The sequence below is a fragment of the Cynocephalus volans genome, chromosome 13, assembly GCF_027409185.1.
Source record: "Cynocephalus volans isolate mCynVol1 chromosome 13, mCynVol1.pri, whole genome shotgun sequence".
NCBI classification, from domain to species: Eukaryota; Metazoa; Chordata; class Mammalia; order Dermoptera; family Cynocephalidae; genus Cynocephalus; species Cynocephalus volans.
In genome coordinates, this window is record NC_084472.1 from 7,716,497 (window position 1) to 7,738,057 (window position 21,561).

Sequence of the window (21,561 nt, forward strand, 5' to 3'; positions counted from 1 at the left end):
TTCTTTGCATTCGAACTTCATTTGTGATAATGCAGGGTAAACACAAACCTAAAAAGAAGAAAAAAGGATTTTCCCCTGGTGCAAAAGGGACTCTCCTCGTTTTCTTAGAGGATTTACTTGAGTAAACTTACAATCGCAAATTGTCTTTTTGAGATGTAGGTAGATGTTTTTAAAAGCTAGACATGCCTTTTCCCAGTTTGACAAGCCAGGAATGTCTTTTTCTCGAGGATTTGGGAGCCGTGTCTTTGAAATGTTACCATCAGGAAGATAGCATTCCTATCTCCCAGTTTCACGGGAGGGTAGGAGCCCACCTGGCTTCAAGTTGCAAACCTACCTCGTGTCCCAAAGGTGGGAGGAGTTCCTGCTGTTCTCTGGCTGGTCGGCTCGGGGATCCGAGCCCGTGACCTTGGCATTAGAAGAATGTTCTCTAACCAACTGCGCAAGCGGCCAGGCACCAAAACAAAATAAAACAGAAACACTCTTCTTCTCTGAATAAAGGCGATCGGTAAACACAAACAGCCACTCCAGTTACCAGTGACTCGAGGATGAACTCAGCTACAAACGGTGCTGGCAAGTCCTCTTCTTTGAGGACCATTCATTGCGTACCCCGAGAACATGGGGGTAATGGGTTGCATCTTCTGGCTGTTTTATAAAAAGGTGGGATTTCTTTTGTTTTTGCAGTCTCGTCAGCGCATCACATTTTGGCTTCATGCTTATTTAATACCCAAACTGTTTTCGTTCTTTCTACTGCGGAGAGAATTTTTGGGGTTGGCAGGAGATTCTGTTTTTCATGAATCTTCCACAACCATAGAAACCGGAGTGCTTGGAAGGGGCTCAGGGAGAATTTAGACGACTTGCATACGGATGGGCCCCGCCCCCGCCCCTGCAGCGGCTGCGGCTGCGGCTGCGCTCCTTCCCGCAGCCCGCAAGTCCCCCGCGGCCAGACCGCGGCGTCCCGCAGCCAGCCGGGTCACGTGGCCAGGAGGGCGGTGCCTGCGAGCGCCCCGCCCCTCCGCCTCGCCACAAGGCGCCGGGAACCCGGGAGCCGCGGAGTCGGGATCTTGTAGCCCGGAGCTGCGGAGCCGGTAGCCGCGGAGCCGGGAGCCGGGAGCCGGGACCCTGCAGCCGGGAGCCCCGCAGCCCGGAGCCGAGAGCCGCGGAGCCGGGAGCGAGGAGCCCGTGCCCTGCGCAGGCGGCCGGCGGCGATGAAGGTCTGGAGCTCCGAGCACGTGTTCGGGTGAGGCCAGGCTGCGGGCCTCGGCGTCCCGGAGAGGGAAGTGGCTGGGGAGCGACCCCGCGGAGCCCGTGCTGGCTGCAGCGGCGAGGATGGCGGGGGCGCCCCGCTGTGTCCCGAGGCAGGCCTCGCCCCACCACGCCTCGCCGCACCCTGCTGTCCTGTGAGGCAGGGGCCGGGGGGTCCTGGCTCGGCATGTACCGGAGATCTGCAGCAGGCTGTCGTAAACGTTCGGCATGTTTTATGGAGGGTCCGCATGCGGCTGTGAGCTCGGGAGGGAGCTCCATGGGAAGAAGGCATGTGGGGCGCCTTGATCCCGAATTCGCTCGGAGGCGTGAAAGGCCTCCTAGGCAGCATGGGAAACTGCGCACTGTTTAAAGTGCCCTCTCTGAAATCATTCTTTAATATTTTTTTAAAAGAACAAAGGTTTTTTAATTCTCTGACCTCACTTACAGATGCATTTCGTTTTTGGAAAAATATTGCATGAAACAAAATTGTCATTCTTTGGCTTTTTAAATGTAAAACAATTAAAATGTATCAAGTGGTTGGGAAACCTCTGAAATGATTTTTTATGAAATCTTCAGACAGGATGAGATCTAGTTTTCTTGTACAGCCTGCCGCCTTTCTCAAGTGGGATTCCTTGAGAGACCAGATGAAAGCCTCTTCTCAGTTCTCCTGGGGGTGGGACAAACTGCACCATCTGTGCGGTGGGGGAGGGGAGAGGTTAAGTCGCCCGGGGCAGCGGGGCTCAGCTTTCTCTTGGGGACGTGGAGGACTGCCCTAGAGGTTAGGGAAGTGTTGGTTGACATGCATAAGTGAATTGTCAGCTGTTGATAGTTCTGAAGATTTTTACAGCTGGTAACCACCATTTATTTTTTAAGCCATGAAATTCACCCATTTCAAGTGTACAATTCACCAATTTTTAGTAAATTTACAGAAAATTTATTTTTATTTTTATACTTTAAAAAATTAAGTTTATTTATGAATATTACTTTTTTTTTTTTACGTTCTATGATATGTGGAGCAGTTGGAGGGAGGGGGAGAAGGGGAAGGAAATGGGGTGGCAGAAGAAGGGAGGAGGAGGGGTGGCGTTGTGGCCTGTGGCACCCCCTTGTTCCTGCAGGGGAGACCAGGGGGCTTCCAGCGGTGGCTTGGTCATTTCTGGGCTGGGTGCAGATGTCAGAGGGATGTGGCTGAAGCCCTCAGCCCCCCCCCCCCCCAACCGCCTCAGCTCGGGAGCCCTAGGCGCTTCCTGCGGTGGCTTGGTGGTCACTGTAGGCTGGTTGTGGGTGTTGGGTGGGGGGAGGGCATGGCTAAGGCCCCCATCCCTCCCTGCTCCCTGGGTTGGTTGTCCAGGGGACTTCCTGTCCTTCTAGGTTTTATAGGTGCTCCTTGGTGATGAGAGACCTTTACTAGTTAATATCAAACTTTGTCTCTAGTGTGTGGGTACTTTGTTTTTTCTTTCAGTTCTGTATTGGATTATTTGCTGTTCCCACCACTTAAACTCTACAGGGAACTAATTTGTTGTTCTTGGCTTACTTCTAAAATGGGGGGACTTTCTGTGGGGACAGCACTTGAGCTCTGTAGTTGAGGTAAATTACTATTTTGCTGCTGATTCTCTGGGGAAGGCTTTTTGTGCAGTTCAGGTTTTAATGGTTGACTTTATAGGTACTTCTGGCTCTTGTGAAATCCAGTACACCTGGGTTGAGTGGAAACTGGTCTGGGCCTGAGTCTTTTCATCATACTGCACCCCATGCAATTCTATAGTCCTGACGAGTCTCCTCTGAGTGGTCCTGTGCTGATTGGGGGCAGATCACCTGTCCTTGCTGTGCCCCAGTGTTCCTTCAGTGGGCCCGTCTCTCCCACCACCCCACACTCCAAACACTTACAGTGGGATGAGCCATGCACTGGTCCCCTGCAATGACTCATTGGCCTCTGAGTGGCTCCTTTTTTTCAGTTGTTATGGCTCCTTGGTCCTATGTGGGTCCACGGGAACTCTATTAGTGGTCTTACTATCCTGGGGCCCATCAAGGCCCTCTTCTCCCCTGCCACTTCCAAGCAACTCTCTCCAAAGGGCACAGCTGCGGCTTTTGCTGGCTCCTGCTCCGTGTGCTCAGCAGCTCCAGCCTGGAAGCGGCCAGGGCTTGAAATGGTCAGAGCGGTTTTTTCTTTCTCTCATCATGGCTTCTCCTGCCTTCAGTGCACTCTGTAGGTCTCTCCTCCTCTTCCCCTGAGCCCTAGTGGCCCCAGCTTGGTTGTTGTTGCTTTTTAATAGTTATAAATTGGTTGATTTGTGGGAGAGAGTGATGCTGGGGACCGTCTGTTCCACCATGTTGACTGGAAGCCTCTGTCCAGAAAATTTATATTTTTAGTGCAACCATCACCATAGTCCAGTTTTAGAACATTTCCATTGTCCTACAGAGACCCCCTCATGCGCATTAGTGGTCACTCATCTGCTTTCTGTTTCTACAGATTTGCCTTTTCTGGATATTTCATATAAACATAATCTGTGTAGTGTTTTGTGTCTGGCTTCTTCCATGTAGCAACCTTTTTTTGAGGTTCAACCATGGAGTAGCATGTGTTGGGCCTTTGTTCCTGACACCTTTATTTCTGGCACCCTGCCAGTGCCTGGTGCTGAGGAATCTCACACAGGAGACCAGATGCCCTTCCAAAACGAGGGCAGCTGTCTGCCAAAGGAATCCCAGTCAGCCCCCGAGCTGCTGTGGACTAGCTGCTGATCTCCTGCCATTGATGTTTGAACTTAAAAATGAAGGGTCAGATGAAACTTGACAAACGTGGACTGCTGCTGGTGGAGGATGATTTCGGGCAGCCCCTGTGGTTGAACAGGCTGTGAGTGGCGTAGTCCTGTGAGGTGAAGAGCATCTGTTCACCAGTACAAAACGGGAAGCCTGGCTTTCTGGCTGGACTTAAGTGCAGCTCCCCTCTTGCTTAGTCCCTTGAAATTCCTGATTTTTTCTTTGAGGACTATAGACCTTTCTCTTTCTTTGAATGTTTGTTGTAATGTCAGGTGAATATCTAATTGGAAATTAATAAATTTACTCCTGAAAGGCACAAACACTTCTGGTCTTACCAAGTTTTTTTTCCTGTGTCCACATTCACCAGAAACCCCATGGGCCTCAAAATCAGACACAGCAGGGAGCAACGTACACACTCTACAGAAACAGCCCTTTGGGAATGCCAACTGAATTAAAGTATGTGTTACAGACAGGCTTTAGAATAGTATAAACAGTATCTTAAAATATAGGACCAAAACATAGAAAGGTACATTTAAAAATGACCAGGGTTTATAAATGCAAGTTTATAAATTTCATCCTCCCAGCATTGTCTGAGGTTTCAGGCAGACCTGTGACAAAATCTTCAGTAACAGAGCCTGTCCCAAGCAGGTTTCCAGCAGGATTTGAGGCTTTACACATGCCTTTGATTCCAGCAGCTGCCAGGAAAGGTCTCCAGCAGGTGATGTCCATCTCAGGGCAGTAAGGGCTCTGGGGGAGATGCTGCCTAAAGCAGGCTTGCTTTTTAGCCAGCAGCAGGGAAGAGAAATAGAACATTCCAGGTAAGAGTTGAAGTGTCCCTTACCCCTCCCCACTGCCATTCCCCTCTCTCCACAGGTAGCCAAGATGATGAATTTAGAATTTAGAGAGTATCCTTCTGAAGGTCTGTGTTCCAAAGGCCCATTTGACTACATATATGTGTGCATCTGTCTATGTAAAATATGTAATATCGTTTGTTTTTCTAAAATAGAAGTCAATAGCATCTTGTACAGATCTTTTGACAATCTTCTCAACAGTATGTTTTTGAGATCCATACATGTTGTGATATTTATCTACGGATATCTGTATGAGTAGATATATTGGGCTGGCTAGTTAGCTCACTCCTGATAACACCAAAACACCAAGGTCTAAAGGTTCAGATCCCTGTACTGGCCAGCCACAAAAAAAAAAAAAAAAAGATACAGATTGATTATAATAGCTGTAAAACATTCCATTGTATGAATGTGCAACAGTTTGTCCTTTCTCTTATTGGAGGAACATTAAGTTTTTCTCCTTATTACACATCATATTTCATTCAAGGGCCCATTTAGGCCAGCAAATCTTCAGCTCTTCATGCTCAGGAGCTCTTTACTCTCTTGGAAAATATTGGGGGCCCCAAATGGTTTTTGTTTATGTGGGTTATACCTATCAATAGTTACCATATTAGAAATTAAAATTGATAAAATGAAAACATCAATTGATTAAAATTTCAATAATAAGCCTATTGCATTAACAACATTTTAAATAAAAAACGATTTTTCCCAAAAATTAGTAAGAAGAGTAGCACTGTGTTTTTGTTTTTAAGCTAATAGCTATAATGTCTGGCTTAACAGAAGATAGCTTGATTCTCTTATATGCTTCTGCAGTATATTGTTTTTGTTGAAGTATGTGGATAAACCCAAGCCTTACACAAATACATAGTCAGAAAAGGTAGGAGCATTTTACTAGTCTTTTTAGGTAATCCTGGCCCTTCTTTGCTACTATGACAAACAAGTAGTAGCTTCTTAAAAGTTAGTTGCAGTATAAACGTCTTAAACCATATTAGCAGAGCAATGAGCTCAGTTACATTAAAACCCATTGGCCTGCCTTGTACTCTGAATGCGTGTTTTACCCTGTATGATTTAGGGACATCTTGCATGGGTCATTTGGGATGTACGGGTCCATTGAGTTTTGCAGTATAGGACAGTCATCAAGTTCATGGAACACATACAAGGTTTCTAAAATTCCAATTTTCACTCGAAAGATCAAATTTTATCCTTGGCAGCAAATGCTACCAGTTGTATTTGTTAAAGCAACAGGCTCACTTTGGTAATTTTCGAGAAAAGTCTGCCAAATCCCCAAGTCTGCGTTGTTCTTTAGGTAGGATAGTGGCAGTGGGGATGAGCCCGCAGCTGGCCCCACGCCTCGGCTCCCCCGTCCCTAGCACGGAAGGGCAGAGAGATGAGTCCTCCGGGGTCAGCTGGTAATAACATTAACTGCGTCGCGGTTACCATCACAGACATCCCGAGAGGACCTGGCCTTGCTGCCCAGGGCGCAGCAGGGCTCCTGAAGGCCTGGCGCCCGGGGTGGCCACACTCCAAGAACCCATAGGGTATAGCGAGCTCTCTGTCCTGTCTGTGGTTGCCTGCATCTTTTAAATTTTTTTTTAACTTTTTATTAAGGACATTTCAGTAATATGCGAAAGTGGAGAGAGTATGGTACCGTGGGCCCGGTGCCATCTCCCAGGTGAACAGTTACCCTCTCATTGCCTGTCTGGTTTCATCGGTGTCCCCGCTCGCTGCAGGGACCCTGGGTCACTTTAAGGGGATCCTGGACAGCATATAAGTTCCCGCTGCTTTATCTTTTCGAAGCCCTGGCTGTGCGTGCAGAGAGCACTTTGTCACTCCTTCCCACCTCCTGCGCCGCTGGGGGCTGCTTGGAGCCTTCCGCGGTGGGTGGCAGCAGAGGCCTCTTTGGAGACAGGATTCAGACCACCAGGGTCCCCGTGAACTGCAGGGGGAGGTGGCTCCTGCAGCATAGCTGGGAAGCTTCTCCTGAAAGCAAACGTCAACCAATTGCTGTGTGCCTAAACAAGGCCTGATGCGCCCTGACCAGGGGGCCGGGGATGCCCGTTTTCAACTTCTCTCGGTAAATTGCTCTCCCGAGTGCTTATGCCAGTTTATGTGCCCAGGAGCACATCATGTCTTCCTGTATCCTATACCCTCTCCACTACTTGGGATTGCCAGACTTTTGGGGTTTTGCCGATCGAGTGGGTGTCAGGCTCTTTTCTTTAACCAAGGTGTGTGCTATTATCCTGTACTTAAACCTTGCTATTTTAAGATGTTACAGTTATGTTTATCCTTTTCCTCCAGTGCTGATGACTATGTTAACTTGTGTGGTCATCCTGCTGTAATTAGTGGAATTATTTATTGAGTATTTTAAACAGGTTGTTTTTAGTTTAAATCATCAGCTAGAAAGATGCAAGATTTTTATATGGAAGAAACTTTGAGATAAACTTAACGCAAAACTTTCTCAACTTTTAGACAGTTTTAAGCTTAATTTTAGAAGACATAGACTATTCTGCTTCAAATAATGACTTACATGGGAACGTGGCTAAGGAACTTAACCTAGAAGCTCATGACTGTTTGTAGAGAAGACCCTCTTAATGTGACCGGGATCCCTGATGCTTTTCACGTATCTCTAGATTATGCTTCCTTACCTAGATCCATTATGTCCTTGACAGATCTTCCCTTAAACCTCAGAGAGGAGAAAGGGCTGGAACTCTCAGTGTGTTCTACAGAGTGACCAGGACCAGCCACATCTCTGCTGCTTCATTTCTTCATGTTAAAGCCAGAGGATGCATTCACTTCATGACAGGATGCCATGGTTTGAAAAACTGAGCCTAAGCATTTCTTTGTGAAAGAGAAGGGATCTAGACCAGGCCCTGATAATGCAGAGGCTATTAATGTCGTGGAAAGAACAGGGTAGGGAGCTGGGAGACCCAGTTCTCATCTGGGCCCTACAGCCCACTTTTCCACCTAGGATGAGAGTTTTATGAGGGTAAAATAGATTAATGATCAGCCATTTATATTTAAAAACAGTATCAAATATAGAACAAAACTTCAATATGTTCATAATCTTTGATATTTGATTTAGCAATTCCGTTTCTAGAAATTTATCCTAAGGAAAAATTAGACATGTTGAAAGAGTAATGTACACAAATGCTCACTATTATCTTTAATTTACAGTGCAAAATTGGATGCAATCTAAATAATCTACCGTAGGGAGCCAGTTAAATATGAATATCCACAGGATGACCTATTGTGCAGCTATTTGTAATCATATTATTGAAAATAGCTTCATGTTCTAGGAAAATGTTCATTTTTAATTTATAAAAAGCAGATGATAAATCCATTAATTGGTATAATTCCAGTTTAATTTTTTAAGAACTGCATGTGCACACGTGCATGTGTGTGTGTGTCTGGGTCTTGCATCTGGGCTGGTCAACTTTGGAGATGCTGTTCAAACTTGTCTGGGCCTATCTGGAGAAATGATGGTATTGTGGACGTATACTTATCTTTGCAGGAGGTTCAGAGACTTCCTGGGAGACAGCACATCCTGAAGGAAGGAAGAATTAGGGCAATTAGGCCGATAAGCTGACTTGATAGAGCTCCTCAGCAGTCTAGGGGGAGGTCCATGCTGAATGTGTTGTGGTGACCCTGCTCCCATCAGATGTATGTCTGACCCCAGTGGGTTTCAGGCATAAACAAGCACAGAGCTCTGGAAAGCAGTGGGTAGATGTTACCTGGCTTGGGACCTCTCTGGTGGCAGGAAATTAAACAGGGAGAAGGGTATTCAGTCCCCTTAGTGCAAGGGCTGAGGGCCAGAGAAGCAGCAGAAAAGGAGGGAAAGCCTCAGTGAGAGCTTGGGGATACTTTGGAGACTCCCACAGATTCCAGGGGAGTGGCAGGGCTGGGAGCCTGCATCAGCAGGTGGGTGCAGTGAGCAGGCGGCATTTAGGCCCTTTGCCCCTGTGCCCTGACTATCCTCCTGGACTGGCGAAGCTTGACGAAGTCCAGGCATTTGTGGGGACGTGAGGGGAAGGATGCATCCCAGGATGTTGATGGTGGTTATCTCTGGAGCGTGGAATTGTAGATGATTTTAAATATCTTCATACTTTTCAAAAATTGAACATATTATAATTGGTTAAAAAAAAAAAAAAAAATGTGTTTGCTTCAAGTCATATACCCTTCGGCAGTTGGAACAAAGTAGCCCGTGAGTAGCTGGGAGCAGTAGCCTGCTCTGGATAGGAGCAGGCAGGTGAGTTTTTCTTTTACAATATTGTGCTGCTGTCGGGTGTCCAGGTGGTGAGGCCGGACATCAGCCCACCTGGAAGTCACACCAGCTCTGGTGCACTGCAGTGGCACTGAGCGGGAGGCTGACAGGGTGCTGGCTCCCCCGTGTCCCCCGCCCCCCGGGGAATAGCCCGGTTGAGGGTCAGGGGACACACAGCGAGATGGGGAGTATTGTGTCACTGCCGAGAAGCCCTGGTGGATGGGGGAGGGGCCGGGGGAAGGCGAAGAAAGGACTGGGAGAGGAAAAGGGCTGAATCGGAGTGGAGGAAAACTGCTCCGCCCAGGGTCGCAAAAGGAGCCCACCGGCGGAGGCAACCAGGCGACCAGGCATGGCGCGAGCCTGGTGTGAGGTGTGTGGGAGCCCAGCTGGTCACCTGGGCAGGTCGCCTGGGCCTCAGTGTCCTGCAGCAACTGCACCAAGCCCAGTGTGCGTGGGTGGCGGGGGGTGCTGCCCCATCCCTGCCTGGAAGGAAAGCTCACAGCATCCAGGTCTGGCCTGGAGCCGGATTCGTCCTCATATTTGTTTGAATAAAACTTTCATTAAAACCAGGAATAGTTGTTTGAGTTCCTTGTCTATTCTGGATATTAGTCCTTTGTCAGATGTATATTTTGCAAATATTTTCTCCCACTGTGTTGGTTGTCCTTTAACTCTGTTAATTGTTTCTTTTGCTGTGCAGAAGCTTTTTAGTTTGATATAATCCCATTTGTTTATTTTTCCTTTGGTTGCCCATGCTTTTGGGGTCATATTCATGAAGTCTGTGTCCAGTCCTACTTCCTAAAGTGTTTCTCCTATGTTTTCTTTAAGAAGTTTTATTGTTTCAGGGTGTATATTTATTCTTTAATCCATTTTGAGTTGACTTTAGTGTATGGTGAGAGGTATGGGTCTAGTTTCATTCTCCTGCATATTGATATCCAGTTCTCCCAGCACCATTTGCTAAAGAGGCGGTCTCTTCCCCAGTGAATAGGCTTGGTGCCTTTGTCAAAGATCAGATGGCAGTAAGTGTGTGGGTTGATTTCTGGATTCTCTATTCTATTCCCTTGATCAGTGTGTGTGTTTTTATGCCAGTACCGTACTGTTTTGGTTATTATAGCTTTGTAGTATAGCTTAAAGTCAGGTAATGTTATGCCTATATTAAGTGAAATGAGTCAGGCACAGAAAGAGAAATATCACATGTTCTCACTTATTTGTAGGAGCTAAAAATAAATAAATACACAAATAAACTGGGGGGGGGAGGGAAGAAGACAAAACAATGACTATTCCTTGAAGTTGATACAACAAGTGAACAGATATGAGGTTGTTGGGAGGGAGCGGGGAGAGGGAGGAGGGAGGTAGGTTCCGGTAATTGGCCACAATAATCAACCGCATTGTATATTGACAAAATAAAATAAAATAAAGTGAACAGTGTTTCCTGCCAGCGTCGCTGCTGCTCTCGTCTCTGGCTCACAGCTTAGCCGGCTGCTTGTGTGTTTCCCGCCAGCCACCCCTGGGACACGGTCATCAAGGCGGCCATGAGGAAGTACCCGAACCCGCTGAACCCCTGCGTGGTGGGTGTGGACGTGCTGGAGCGCAGCGTGGATGGCCGCGGCCGGCTGCACAGTCAGCGCCTGCTCAGCACCGAGTGGGGGCTGCCCAGCCTTGCCAGAGCGGTGAGCCTGCCCCGCCGGGGGCTTCTCCATGGTGCGCCTCCAGTCCTTCCCCCAGCTCCCCACCCCCACACTCGGCCTTCCCCTGCTGGGGCGGCCGCCACGACATGCCACAGAAGGACACGTGTTTTCTCACACTTCTGGAGGCGTCAGGTCCAAGATGGAGGTGTGGGCAGGGTGGGTTTCCTCGACGGCCCTGAGGGAGCCATCTGCTCCAGGCCTCTGTCGTGGGTCCCAGGCTGTCCCTCTCTACACATGCAACCTGGGGTCTCTGTGTCCTACTCTCCTCTTCTTAGGGGGGCAGGTCATACTGGATTAGGGCCCACCAATCTGACCTCATTTTTGCTTAATCACCTCGTTAAAGGCCCTGTCTCCAAATACAGTCACATTCTGAGGTGCTGGAGGTTAGGGCTTCAACATGTGAATTTTGGGGGGACACAATTTAGCCCATAAAAAACCTCTTCCTCAGAAGAGAAGCCACCAAGGAGTCCATTGAAAATGTAAATCTGAGGACAACTTCCCCTCCCCGAAGAGTCAAGTCCTGACATGGCCTTGAGGCCCTGGTGTGTCTCCCTCCCTTCCTGTCAGCCCTTGCTGATCCTGGAGGTCACACAGGCTCCTGTGTCAGGGCCTGTGATGTCCTGTGGCCTGGCCCAATGACCCCAGGGCTCTTTGTGGCACCTCCATTCCTGGAGCTTCCCTGGCTGCTGTGTCTAGAACAGCACGCCCAGGGCTCCCTGGACCTTACCCTGTTTCATTTTTTGTCAAAGCATTTATGACTGTCACATACTCAACTTTGTTTGAATAGATTTATCTGTTCAGTGTCTGTCACCTGCTGGAGCAAAGCACCCTGAAGACAGGGCTTCTGTCTCTTCTGTCCATGGCAGTGCCCCCTGTTACATCATTTGTTGAATAAATACATGAATTAATGAGCCAATGAAATAGCATTCTGTGCTTGATGAAATTAAATGGAATTTTTAACACATAATCATGCTAGTTTTGCTTTGTTTTTTAGATTTTGGGGACCAGTAGGACTTTGACATACATCAGAGAATATTCTGTTGTGGATCCAGTGGAAAAGAAAATGGAACTTTGTTCCTCCAATGTAAGCAATGGCCTAAGACGAGGAAGGTGCTTAATATTTCTCAGTGATGGAGCACGCCTTCATCTAATTTTATTTCTAGCCCACCGTTGGTTTAAGTGTTGCGTATTTATTTTAAAAGGCTGAATTAATTTAGAGTATTTTCTTTATCTTTTTATTCAAGTATAATAAATGTATAGAAAAATGTGCATGAGGATGGCTTGTCACAAAACAGACTCACTGAGTAACCAGCAGGCAGATCAAGCAACAGAACGTGACCAGCCCCCTGGTCCCCGCTCCGTGCTCCTCTCCCCCAGGATAACCACTTTCCCGTGCCCCAGCAGCTGGGATGACTGTTGGCGGTTGTGTTTAAAAGTACTTTCCCATTCACTCTTCTCTCACTTCTCTCAGTTAAAACAATGCATATTGGTCTAATGCAAATTCAAACAACATACTGGGGAAAATGCATGGGCTAGAGAAATGGTTTATTTCATAAAATGTTACTAATTTTTAGCAAAGATAGAAATGGGCTATTGCGGGTGAAATCATAACATGGTGCCTCTGTGGCATTCTCCTTGCCCACATGTCCCTCTTTCTGGCCCACCTTTGTCCCTGCACCATGGTGGTGGTTCAAGTCCTCATTCATTTATAGGTTCCACCAACAGGATCAGTCACCTCCCATGTGTCAGGTGCCATGCTAGGGGTAGGGAATGCAAGGATCAAAAGACCTTCCTGCCCTCACTGGCTTTGTGTGCCATGGGTGGGCATATGAGCCAACTGTATGGATGGAGGCATGTAAACAGCCAGGGCAGGAGCCCTGACGCAGCCATGAGAGAGGAGCTAACAGGTAGGCTGGCAGCTGAAGGCTGGCAGGAGTTCTCCAGACAGACTAGCAGTGGGCACCCTTGAGCCTTAGCACTGGCTACCCGGGGAACCACAAAAATCAGTACTGGAGACTAAGAAGAGGAAGGTGGTATCTTAGTCTGTTTTGTGTTGCTATAACAGAATACTCGAGACTGGATATGTTGCTTTGCCTCCTACGGATTTGTCACCCCTTTTCCCCTGGGTGATGGAGCTGCCAAAGATTACTCAAAGCCCATCTCTTCTGAGCAGTGAGATGCCCCCAAAAGGGGTTAATCTCCCAGAACCCTCAAGAGCAAGGTGTTCCTTCCATTTGGGAAATTACTCACAAATTGGGGTTCTCTTCCCACATTCACTCTTCAGATCAGGAAGCTACAGGAAGAGAACATAGGTGGGGTTTTTGCTAAGTACCATTTAACAAGTTTAACAATAGAAGCTGGTAACATGCAATTAAGTCGATCCACTAACGAAAGCTTGATTTTAGCAAACATTTCTTCTCCCTACACAGCTTCCCAGTATCTTTATATATCAATCAGTAACTTGTCTGTCTTTGAACCACCAGCCTTGCTGTGTTACAACTCTTTATCTTACAACAGAGACTAAATAGCCTGGGGAAAATTTCCTGGTTTTTGTAAGGTCAATATTTGAAACTGCAAGGCTTTGGAAAACCAGGCCCTGTGAAGTACATTTGCTTTATGCATACTCTACATGGGTAATTTATAAAGAACAGAAGTTTATTTGGCTTACAATTCTGGGACAGCTGAATCTGGCATGGACCTCAGGCTACTTCTGCTCATGGTGGAAAGCGGCAGCCAGCAGCGGGTACAAGTAGATCAAATGGCGAGAGGAAACGAGACAGAGGGGAGGTGCTAGGGTCTTTTAAACAACCAGCTCTCATGGGAACTAATAGAGTGAGATCTCACTTGGGCCCCCGTGTCCCCAGGAAGAGCATTAATCTATTTATGAGGGATCATCAGGTGGTATGGGAGAGATGAGGCTGGAGAGGGGCTGGGATACAATCACAAAAGGCAGAGGAGCTGAGGTTCTGTTTTGCAGTGATAGGGAGCCATTGAGAGTTTGTTGCAGGAGGGTGATGTAATCAGATTGTGTGTTGGGAAGACCACTCTGGCAGCTTTGTGGAGAGAGAACTGGGGGACGTTGGGACCTGAGCTGGCGAGACCAGTAGTCCAGGGGGGCAGTAGTCCAGGTGAGAGGTGGCAAGAGGCTGCCTGGGCATGGGTGGTGGGTGAAGTTGGGGGAGAAGGGCTAGACCATGGGTGGGAGGGGCACCAGGCTGCATGGTGTGCTGTCGTGGGGGCAGGTGTGAGAAGAGAGGGTAAGCTTGGTTTTGGACGTGCTGAGTAAAAGTCCCTGTGGGGCATGTGACCATAGTGGGCAGTGGTCGTTCAGGTCTGACACTGAGGGTGCAAGGCCATGGGGGCTGCAGTGAGGCTGGGGTGACATGGGCTGCTGGGTGGGGCAGGCAGTGCTGTGAGTTGGTGCAGTGGGGCCAGTTCTCAGAGCAGCAGTAGGGACGTCCCCATCTTCTCAGCATCCTTTGCAGGGCTCAGAGTTTAAAACAAAGACGGAGCTGTTGTGGGCCTTTGGGGTGACTCATCCCCACCCCCCCCGCAAGGGCATCTCTGGAGCATTTTTGAGCCTCTAAGGAGGCTGTGGGAACCTTGGGCCCAACCTCCAGCCAGAGCCTCTCCATGTCTGTGTGTCCATCCTCTGCCTGGCCGGCCACACCTTGTGGAGAAGGAAGCTTCCAAACCACTTCCAGGATAAAGCCCAAACTCCATACTATACCATCTGGGACCTTTGCCAGCACCCCCCCATTCCAGCTGCCCTGGTCCCACATAGTCCTAAGCATGGAGTCCTGGGAGCCTGTCAGGGTCCTCTCGGCCAGTGCCCCTTGCCATTCCTGACAGTTGATGTATTCTGGTCCCTCTGCCCAGAAAATTCTATACTTGGGAAATTGCACCTTCTCCTTCCAGACGGCTTACTTGTCAGTGAAGAGGACGGTTGATGCCACACTGAGGTCTAGTGGATAGGAAGCAGGGTGTGGAGCAGGACAGATGTGCACCCACATCCCGGAGTGACCCCTGGGTGGTTGTAGGACTGGGATGTGATTTACGTTTTCTGAGTCTCATGCTCTCACATAAAGAGGAAGAACAAACCCCATAGGATTGTTATGAAGACTAATGATGGGAAATGAGATTTATAAAATACAGTGGCATAAAAATATTGCACATAAAATGACAACAGCTCATCAGAGTTTGTTAATAGATATTGTTAAATATTTCCATCCAGTGTAGTAATTGCACACAAGAGTCTCTTGATAACTGTGCTTAGCAGGAGGAAAGAGACTCCCCACTAACCACTTTCATCAGGATGGCAAACCAGGGGAGGATTTCAGTGAGAAATTATTCCATAAGCAAAAAAGTACGTGTTTATCACTGCTGAAAGGTGACCACTTACACTTTTAAAAGTTTTGATTACTAGGGCCAGCCCGTGGCTCACTTGGGAGAGCGTGGTGCTGACAACACCAAGTCAAGGGTTAAGATCCCCTTACAGGTCATCTTTTTAAACAACAACAAAAGTTTGGATTACTTAAACTTTTGCCTACTTAAACTTAAAACAAAATAGCGTTTTATTGGAATTGGCAAAAACAATGGGTTATTGGAGTTGGCAAATTGAGTTAAACAATGATACCTGATGGAGTTTGGATGTGTTGTCCCCTCCAAAACTCATGTGGAAATCTGATCCCCAATGTGGCAGTGGTGGGAGCTGTTTGAGTCATGGGGGCGGATCCCTCATGAATGGATTAATGCTCTCCCTGGGGGTGGGGGGTCGTGAGTGAGTTCTCGCTCAGTTCCCACGAGAGCTGATTGTTTAAAGCACCCTGGCACCTCCTGTCTCTCTCTTGCTTCCTCTCTCCATGTGATCTGCTTGTACCCACGAGCTGCCTGCTGTTTTTCCATCATGAGTAGAAGCAGCCTGAGGCCCATGCAAGATGCAGCTGTCCCAGAATTGTAAGCCAAATAAAGCTCTGTTCTCAGGTATTCTGTTACAGCAACACAAAATGGACTAATACAGTACCATTCTAGAGCTTCATTGTGCTGCGTGGTGGCCACCAGTCACACGTGGCCATTTAAGTTTAAATTAGTTAGGGGTGAATAAAATAAAAAATGTCTTTCCTCAGTCACACTAGCCACATTTCCGGTGTCCGTTAGCTGCATGTGTTCATGGCTACCACACCAGACAGCACAGATAAAGGACATTGTTGTTATCACAGAAAATTCTGTTAGTCCTGTTCTAGAGCTCCAGCTTTTAAGTAGGTTTAAATGGACAGTATTCATGTAAGTGAGAAGTTAGTTTGTTTACAGGAAGTGGTACTTATGGAGACAGGACCTCTACAGTCTTTGTGCAGATCCAGGGCTCTGTCCTATCCAGTCCCACCAGACAGTACGTCAAAGCCGGGGTCTGGCACGGGTGGGTGAAAGCTTTCTGGGTACTGAGGACTATTTTGTCTGTTTCTACAACTGCTGATGGCTTTGGTGGTTTGAAAGTGCCATGAAGGCCCGAGCCCTGCTGGGTGTGGGCCGGGGTGTGCAGAGAGGACAACGGCTGCCAGAAGGAACAGCTAAGCTGTGGTTTCCTGAGGACTTACTGTGGTGGCGTGTCCTGTGCCTACGCGTTTCTTCTGTGCTGCCTCGAATAAGTGCTGATTTGGGGAAGGAAGAGCGTGGATGGATGGTTTGGGAAGCGATGCAAGAGAAAAGAACTTAAAGCCATTGTTTCTTCTTTTCGAAGATCACACTCACAAATTTGGTGTCAGTTAAGGAGAGGTTGGTGTACACAGCGCATCCGGAGAACCCTGACATGTGAGTCGCTGGTCCTGGGAGTGACGCGGTGAAGGAAGGCCAGGCGTGAGGGCGGGTGCGGCGTCCTCAGGGCGCTCAGCCCTCACTTGTCGCCCTCCTGCAGGACGGTGCTCACGCAGGAGGCCACCATCACCATCACGGGGATCAGCCTCGGCGGCTATTTGGAAAGTTTAATGGCCAACACAATATCATCCAATGCAAAGAAGGTATGTCCCTCGGTCCCAGGGCCTTGTGTGTACTCTGGTCGTTAAGTGCTAGCTTGAGTGGGTGACATTTTGAGTCCCATAAACCCCCCCAAGTGCTGAGGCTCCGTCTTCAGCTGAGCTCGCAGTGCCTTGGCATTTCCCAGTTATACCCAACGCCAGTGGCAGGGCCGGCCCGGGGCTGAGGGCATGCGCTGCGGGGCCCTGGGAGCCACAGGACGCCTCTTGTCACAGGGATAGTGTGGGGCAATCGGGAGCAAAGACTCAGCTGAGGCAACGCCGCCTCAGGGAGCCCAGACGCTGGAGGCCGTGATCTGATTGGCGGGGACGCGCCCTCCAGGCCAGGGAGCGGCTGTGTGGCCGCTGCTGCCGGGGGGCATGGTGGGCTTTCATAGCTTCACACTTAATGGGCACCAGTGGCTCTGGCCCAGCCTCTCCGGCCGTGACACCTCCCTGCAGTCAGCTGCCGGCTTCACGTCTCCCCTCCAGCAGGGTTTGGGAGTGAGCTGTGGAGATGACAGGAGGAAAGATGGAGCCCAGGAGTCCGTCCATGGCTCTCCCTTCCCGCTGGGCTCCAGGCGGGCAGAGACTGTTGAGGAGTCAGGCTGCCCTCCCTCCAGCAGAGCCCACGGAACAGTGGCCTGGGGAAGGACGTGTCCCTCCCGTTCGGGGCAGTGCCGCTGGCCAGGCAGGCCTCTGCTTTCACTGCTCACGGCGCAGGCCTCCCCGCGACCCTCCCCCGCCCCCCAATTGTGTTGCTCAGAAGCAGTCTCCGTTGTCAGCTTCAGTGCGGTGATGCCTGAGCCTGCACGGAAGTCACCGATCTGTGTGTGGCTTGCACTTAGTCTAGTCACTAATGGAAGAGCCAGTCTACCCAATTTTTAAAGAAATGTAGGCAGTAGCTTCACTCAGTTCAAGGGCGTGGGGGCAGCAAAGGCCAGATGTAGGGCTTCAGCTGTGCTAGAGCCCTTGTGGGAGGGGACGGAATTTTATTCATCTCTATGTTCCCAGGGCTTGGCTTAGGGCGGGAGCCCTATATGTTTACTGGAAAAAAAAAAAATTCCAAGAGGAAGGGAGAACTCAGTGAGTCCAAAGCCTCCTTACACCCATTTATGAGAAAAAAATCAGGGTAAATTCAGTGAGGCCGAATTGGCTTCCTTTCATTTCACTTTACTGGGGTTGTTGTATTGAAGGCTTAAGAGGCACTCACACCTGCCCTAGCAAGAGAAAGGAGCCATCTTCGTCATCTCCATAGGTGGTTACTATTTGACATTGATCCCTGTCCCTGGGGCGATGTCCTTCCCTTAGGCCTGGGACAGCTGGTGGGGGTGTGGGGGTGCCGTCCCAGGAGCCCGGCCTGGGGTCTCAGGAGGTTGGGGCTCACTGGCAGGCCTCTCTGGGCTGAGGCCTTGCGTGTGGTGCTGGGACAGGCCAAGGTGGCTGTTGATTTGCTGACACAGCAGAGAATTGCAGTCACTGAGCCTGTCCCTCCTTTCTGAGCCTGAGTTACTGCGTGCTGAGGTGGAAGATGCCTGGGAAAGGCCGCCACGTCTCCTGTGCCGCACAGTGCCCACCCCGCAGTGCCCACTGCAGGCTGTGGAGGCAGGTGGCTCGGCCCTGTTGAATCTTTCTGTGTCATTGCAGGGCTGGGCTGCTATTGAGTGGATAATTGAGAATTCTGAAAGCGCTGTAAGCTGACGGCATCTGCACCCGCACCTGTGACAAGCGTGCTGACCACGGCACTCGCTGGCTGGGTTGGGGATTCTGGCCTCTCCTCTGCCGTGCACGTGGTCAGCGATGGTGGCCAGAGGATGCGAAGCCACGCGGCTGCACGTGAGTCTCCAGCCCCGGCTCTCCCTGGCCAGCAGGACCACTAGCTCTGTCCTGCTGCTGCACGTCCTCATCTCACGGCAGGAGGATCTTTGGGAAACTCAGCCGCTGTTGTCCAAGGAAGGCAGTTGGGTGTCTCTGGCAAGCTGTCCTTGGCTCTTGGTTACTTAAACCGTCCTTCACTGCTCGAGCATAGCTAGCGAAGAAGCGTTCCTTAGCAGGTCTGGAGAGTGTTCCAGGCTGATCTAATGGGGGCGGGTGGATTTCTTATTTGGGGTAAATTTGCACATGTTCTTATGAAAGATATTTTGTGCCCAGCTTTTCACTTGCCACAGCTGTACCGGCCCTTTCCTGTTCATGGCAAAAGCCACTTCTCGCAGCTCCTTGTCTGGGCCGTCTGGGCCACCTGGGCCGGACCATCACTGGCAGATTGGCCTGGCTGGCCAGCGCTCCCTGCATGTCCTCATGCCTGAGAGAGGAAGGCCTTCCTGCTTCCCTCTGCCTGAGGCTCCTCACCCTCCTGCCTCGTCCCTGTCCCTGTCTCCAGGATGCCTGCATCTGCCCCTTGGTCAGCGCACAGCCATGTGGCTCTAGGCATCTTTAGGAACTTCTTGCTGATTTTCCCCAAGTCACTGAAGCTGAGGTTTGCAGAGACCTTCAGCTTGACCCCAAGGTCTGGTCTGCCCCTGGGCCCTTCGTCTCTGGTGGCCTCACCCTGAGGCTGAGCACCCTGGGAACTCCTGCCTGGCCTGGGGTGCAAGGGGTGCTGGCTGTGATGGCCACTAATGTCGGCTCCTCGGGTCTGCTCGGGTCCTCACAAACCAGAGCTAAATTGCTTCCATCTTTAATCAGAGACCTCATCCAAACTATCAAAGACGAAAGGAGAAGGAAGGAAAGAAAAAGAAGAGAAAAAGCAGAGCTAGGCTGGGCGGGGTTTGCAGCCTAGTCTGGGACAGGAGTATCTGCCGCAGGTGCCCCCCGCTCTCTGCAGAAGGTGGGCACAAGACCAGCATCTAACTGCCCTTCCTAAGGACTGTGCAATAGCCCCCGCTCCATCCCCACCCCGCCCCAGGGACATCTGGGCTCTGGAACTGCCTCGCCTGCTGGGCAGGCTGTGGTGGCCGTTCTTCCTGAGGCCCCTCTGCTTTCGCTTTGCGTGGGAACTGGGGTCGCTGTTGCCTGTAGTGTCAGAAGTTTGTGTTCGTGTTTTTCTCCTTATGGTTCTGTGGGCATTTCTAGGGCAAAGGCAAAACGTCTTTTTTTCTACTATCTTTAAATGAAAGTTGTTTAGAACAGGGGCTGGCTGGTTAGCTCACTTGGCCAGAGTGTGGTGCTGATAACACCTAGGTCCAGGGTTTGGATCCCTTAACTGGCCAACCACCAAAAAAAATTTAAAAAAAAAAACTAAAGTTGTTTAAAACAAGACCGATTTATAAATAATAATTTAAAACAACCTCAATTTACAAATTGTAAATACTTTAAGATATAAGCAATCCATGTTTATGGTAAAAAAAAAAAAAAAAAAAAAAGTACTGGTCTGTTGGAGAGTAAAGGCTCACCTGCTCCCTCTGCCAGTCAACTCCCCCCTTTTATAGAGACTTCCAGAAATTTTCCACGCATGTGAAAGTATATGTGTGTTTTCTTTCTTTTCCTTCTTTTATTAAACACAGATGGGACCATGCTGCATACACTGGTTCGTGTCATTTTTCTGCTTCGCTCTGGAGGATTAGCTGTCCACGTCTTCATTCCTGCAGCCCTGGGGCCGCCTCTGTGCGCCTCATGAGGCAGCAGGTCAGGGTGTGACACTGCGGCACCATCTCCCTGGACGGTGTCTGCAACACTTTCTCTGGTGGCAACATCTTGTTCCACTGTTTCAAGGCAGCTCTATAACTTCGTAGAGGCCATGACCTAAAAATTGTACAGAGGTAGTTCCGTTGTAAGGGAGACATGGAAATTTGTGATTTTGGAGACCACGTCTATGCGCAGGTGTGATCCTCTACAAGGCCTAGGATATGCGGAGGCCCCGTGTGTTTCTGGAGGAAGATTGCATTTTTAGGGCACAGACAGTTGTAAATGTCAGTCATCAGCCACTTCAAACTTTTGGTGACTGAAGTAGGGTAAAAGTAAGCACCTGCATGTGTTGGGTTTTTCATTCTATGCTTTCCATTTTAAACAAATTAAAAATTTTTTTCTTGAGGTGGACAGTCATTAAACTAGGAAAGTAGTAGTAGTTGCTTTCCATACTTGTTTGGTGTGTGGTTGGTTGGCTTTGTAACTTCCATTTTGGTTTGAAATGGATTCAGTATTTCTTTGTACAACCCTTCTATTTGGAATTCACCATCAGCACAAATGTAAGTGTTGTTTTATAAAGTATCATGAAAGCAGTTTGACCTTGATTTCTAACTTGAGAAAACAGTCGAAAGTTCGACTTTAATACTGCAGTATTGTTTCATAATCTTTAAACACTGCTGTTACATACTGTTTAGTAGGTACTCTGGGCACTTAGAAGGAAAGTCTCGAAGGGCAGCCTCACATGCTGAGATGCTCTGAGACAAAAGTTCTAGAATATGTGACCGAAGCCTCCTTTGTCTCAGGTCACCCAGGGAGGTTCCTCAGTGCTGTTCTCTTGGCAGGGTCGAGAGGCCTTGGAGTGGGTGATCAGCCATCTCAACGTGGACTTGGAGGACCTGGTGGGCTGGGTCTGTGGGAGTGGGTGAAGCTACTGCAGCACCTGGGCCTTTGGTCGCCGCCTGCACAGGGGACAGGAGACCAAGAGCTGGGCACAGCACTGCCAACAGATCCATCACCTGCCCACAGATCCATCACCTGCCCTGCCTGCTGTGGACTGCATGCTGTGCCCCACATCTGGTTTGTCAGAAAGAACATTTGCTGTTGGTAGATGCCTAGAGACATTTAGGAAAGGGGCACGAGAAAGG

General features: G+C 49.2%; 1 protein-coding gene across 3 annotated transcripts; it reads left to right on the forward strand.

Moving 5' to 3' along the window:
• The first annotated feature begins 592 nt into the window (after positions 1–592).
• On the forward strand, positions 593–20,311 carry PRELID3A (PRELI domain containing 3A). Of its 3 annotated transcripts, none has more exons than XM_063077169.1 (6): positions 593–657; positions 10,598–10,766; positions 11,779–11,868; positions 16,522–16,592; positions 16,696–16,798; positions 18,440–20,311. In XM_063077169.1, the coding sequence occupies exons 2-6, from the start codon at positions 10,629–10,631 to the stop codon at positions 18,491–18,493; spliced, it is 456 nt and encodes a 151-aa protein (XP_062933239.1). In that variant the 5' UTR covers positions 593–657; positions 10,598–10,628; the 3' UTR covers positions 18,494–20,311. The 3 variants fall into 3 exon arrangements, with proteins under 3 accessions (XP_062933239.1, XP_062933237.1, XP_062933238.1); XM_063077167.1 differs by lacking the exon at positions 593–657 and adding an exon at positions 1,025–1,237; XM_063077168.1 differs by lacking the exon at positions 593–657 and adding an exon at positions 1,025–1,211.
• Positions 20,312–21,561: the final 1,250 nt, after the last annotated feature.

Excerpts from the sequence above, each read along its gene's own strand:
- PRELID3A (XM_063077167.1), top strand. The coding sequence starts at position 1,206 with ATGAAGGTCTGGAGCTCCGAGCACGTGTTCGG. Across the intron at positions 10,767-11,778 it reads TGCCCAGCCTTGCCAGAGCG|ATTTTGGGGACCAGTAGGAC; the intron begins GTGAGCCTGCCC and ends TTTGTTTTTTAG. Across the intron at positions 11,869-16,521 it reads TGGAACTTTGTTCCTCCAAT|ATCACACTCACAAATTTGGT; the intron begins GTAAGCAATGGC and ends TTCTTTTCGAAG.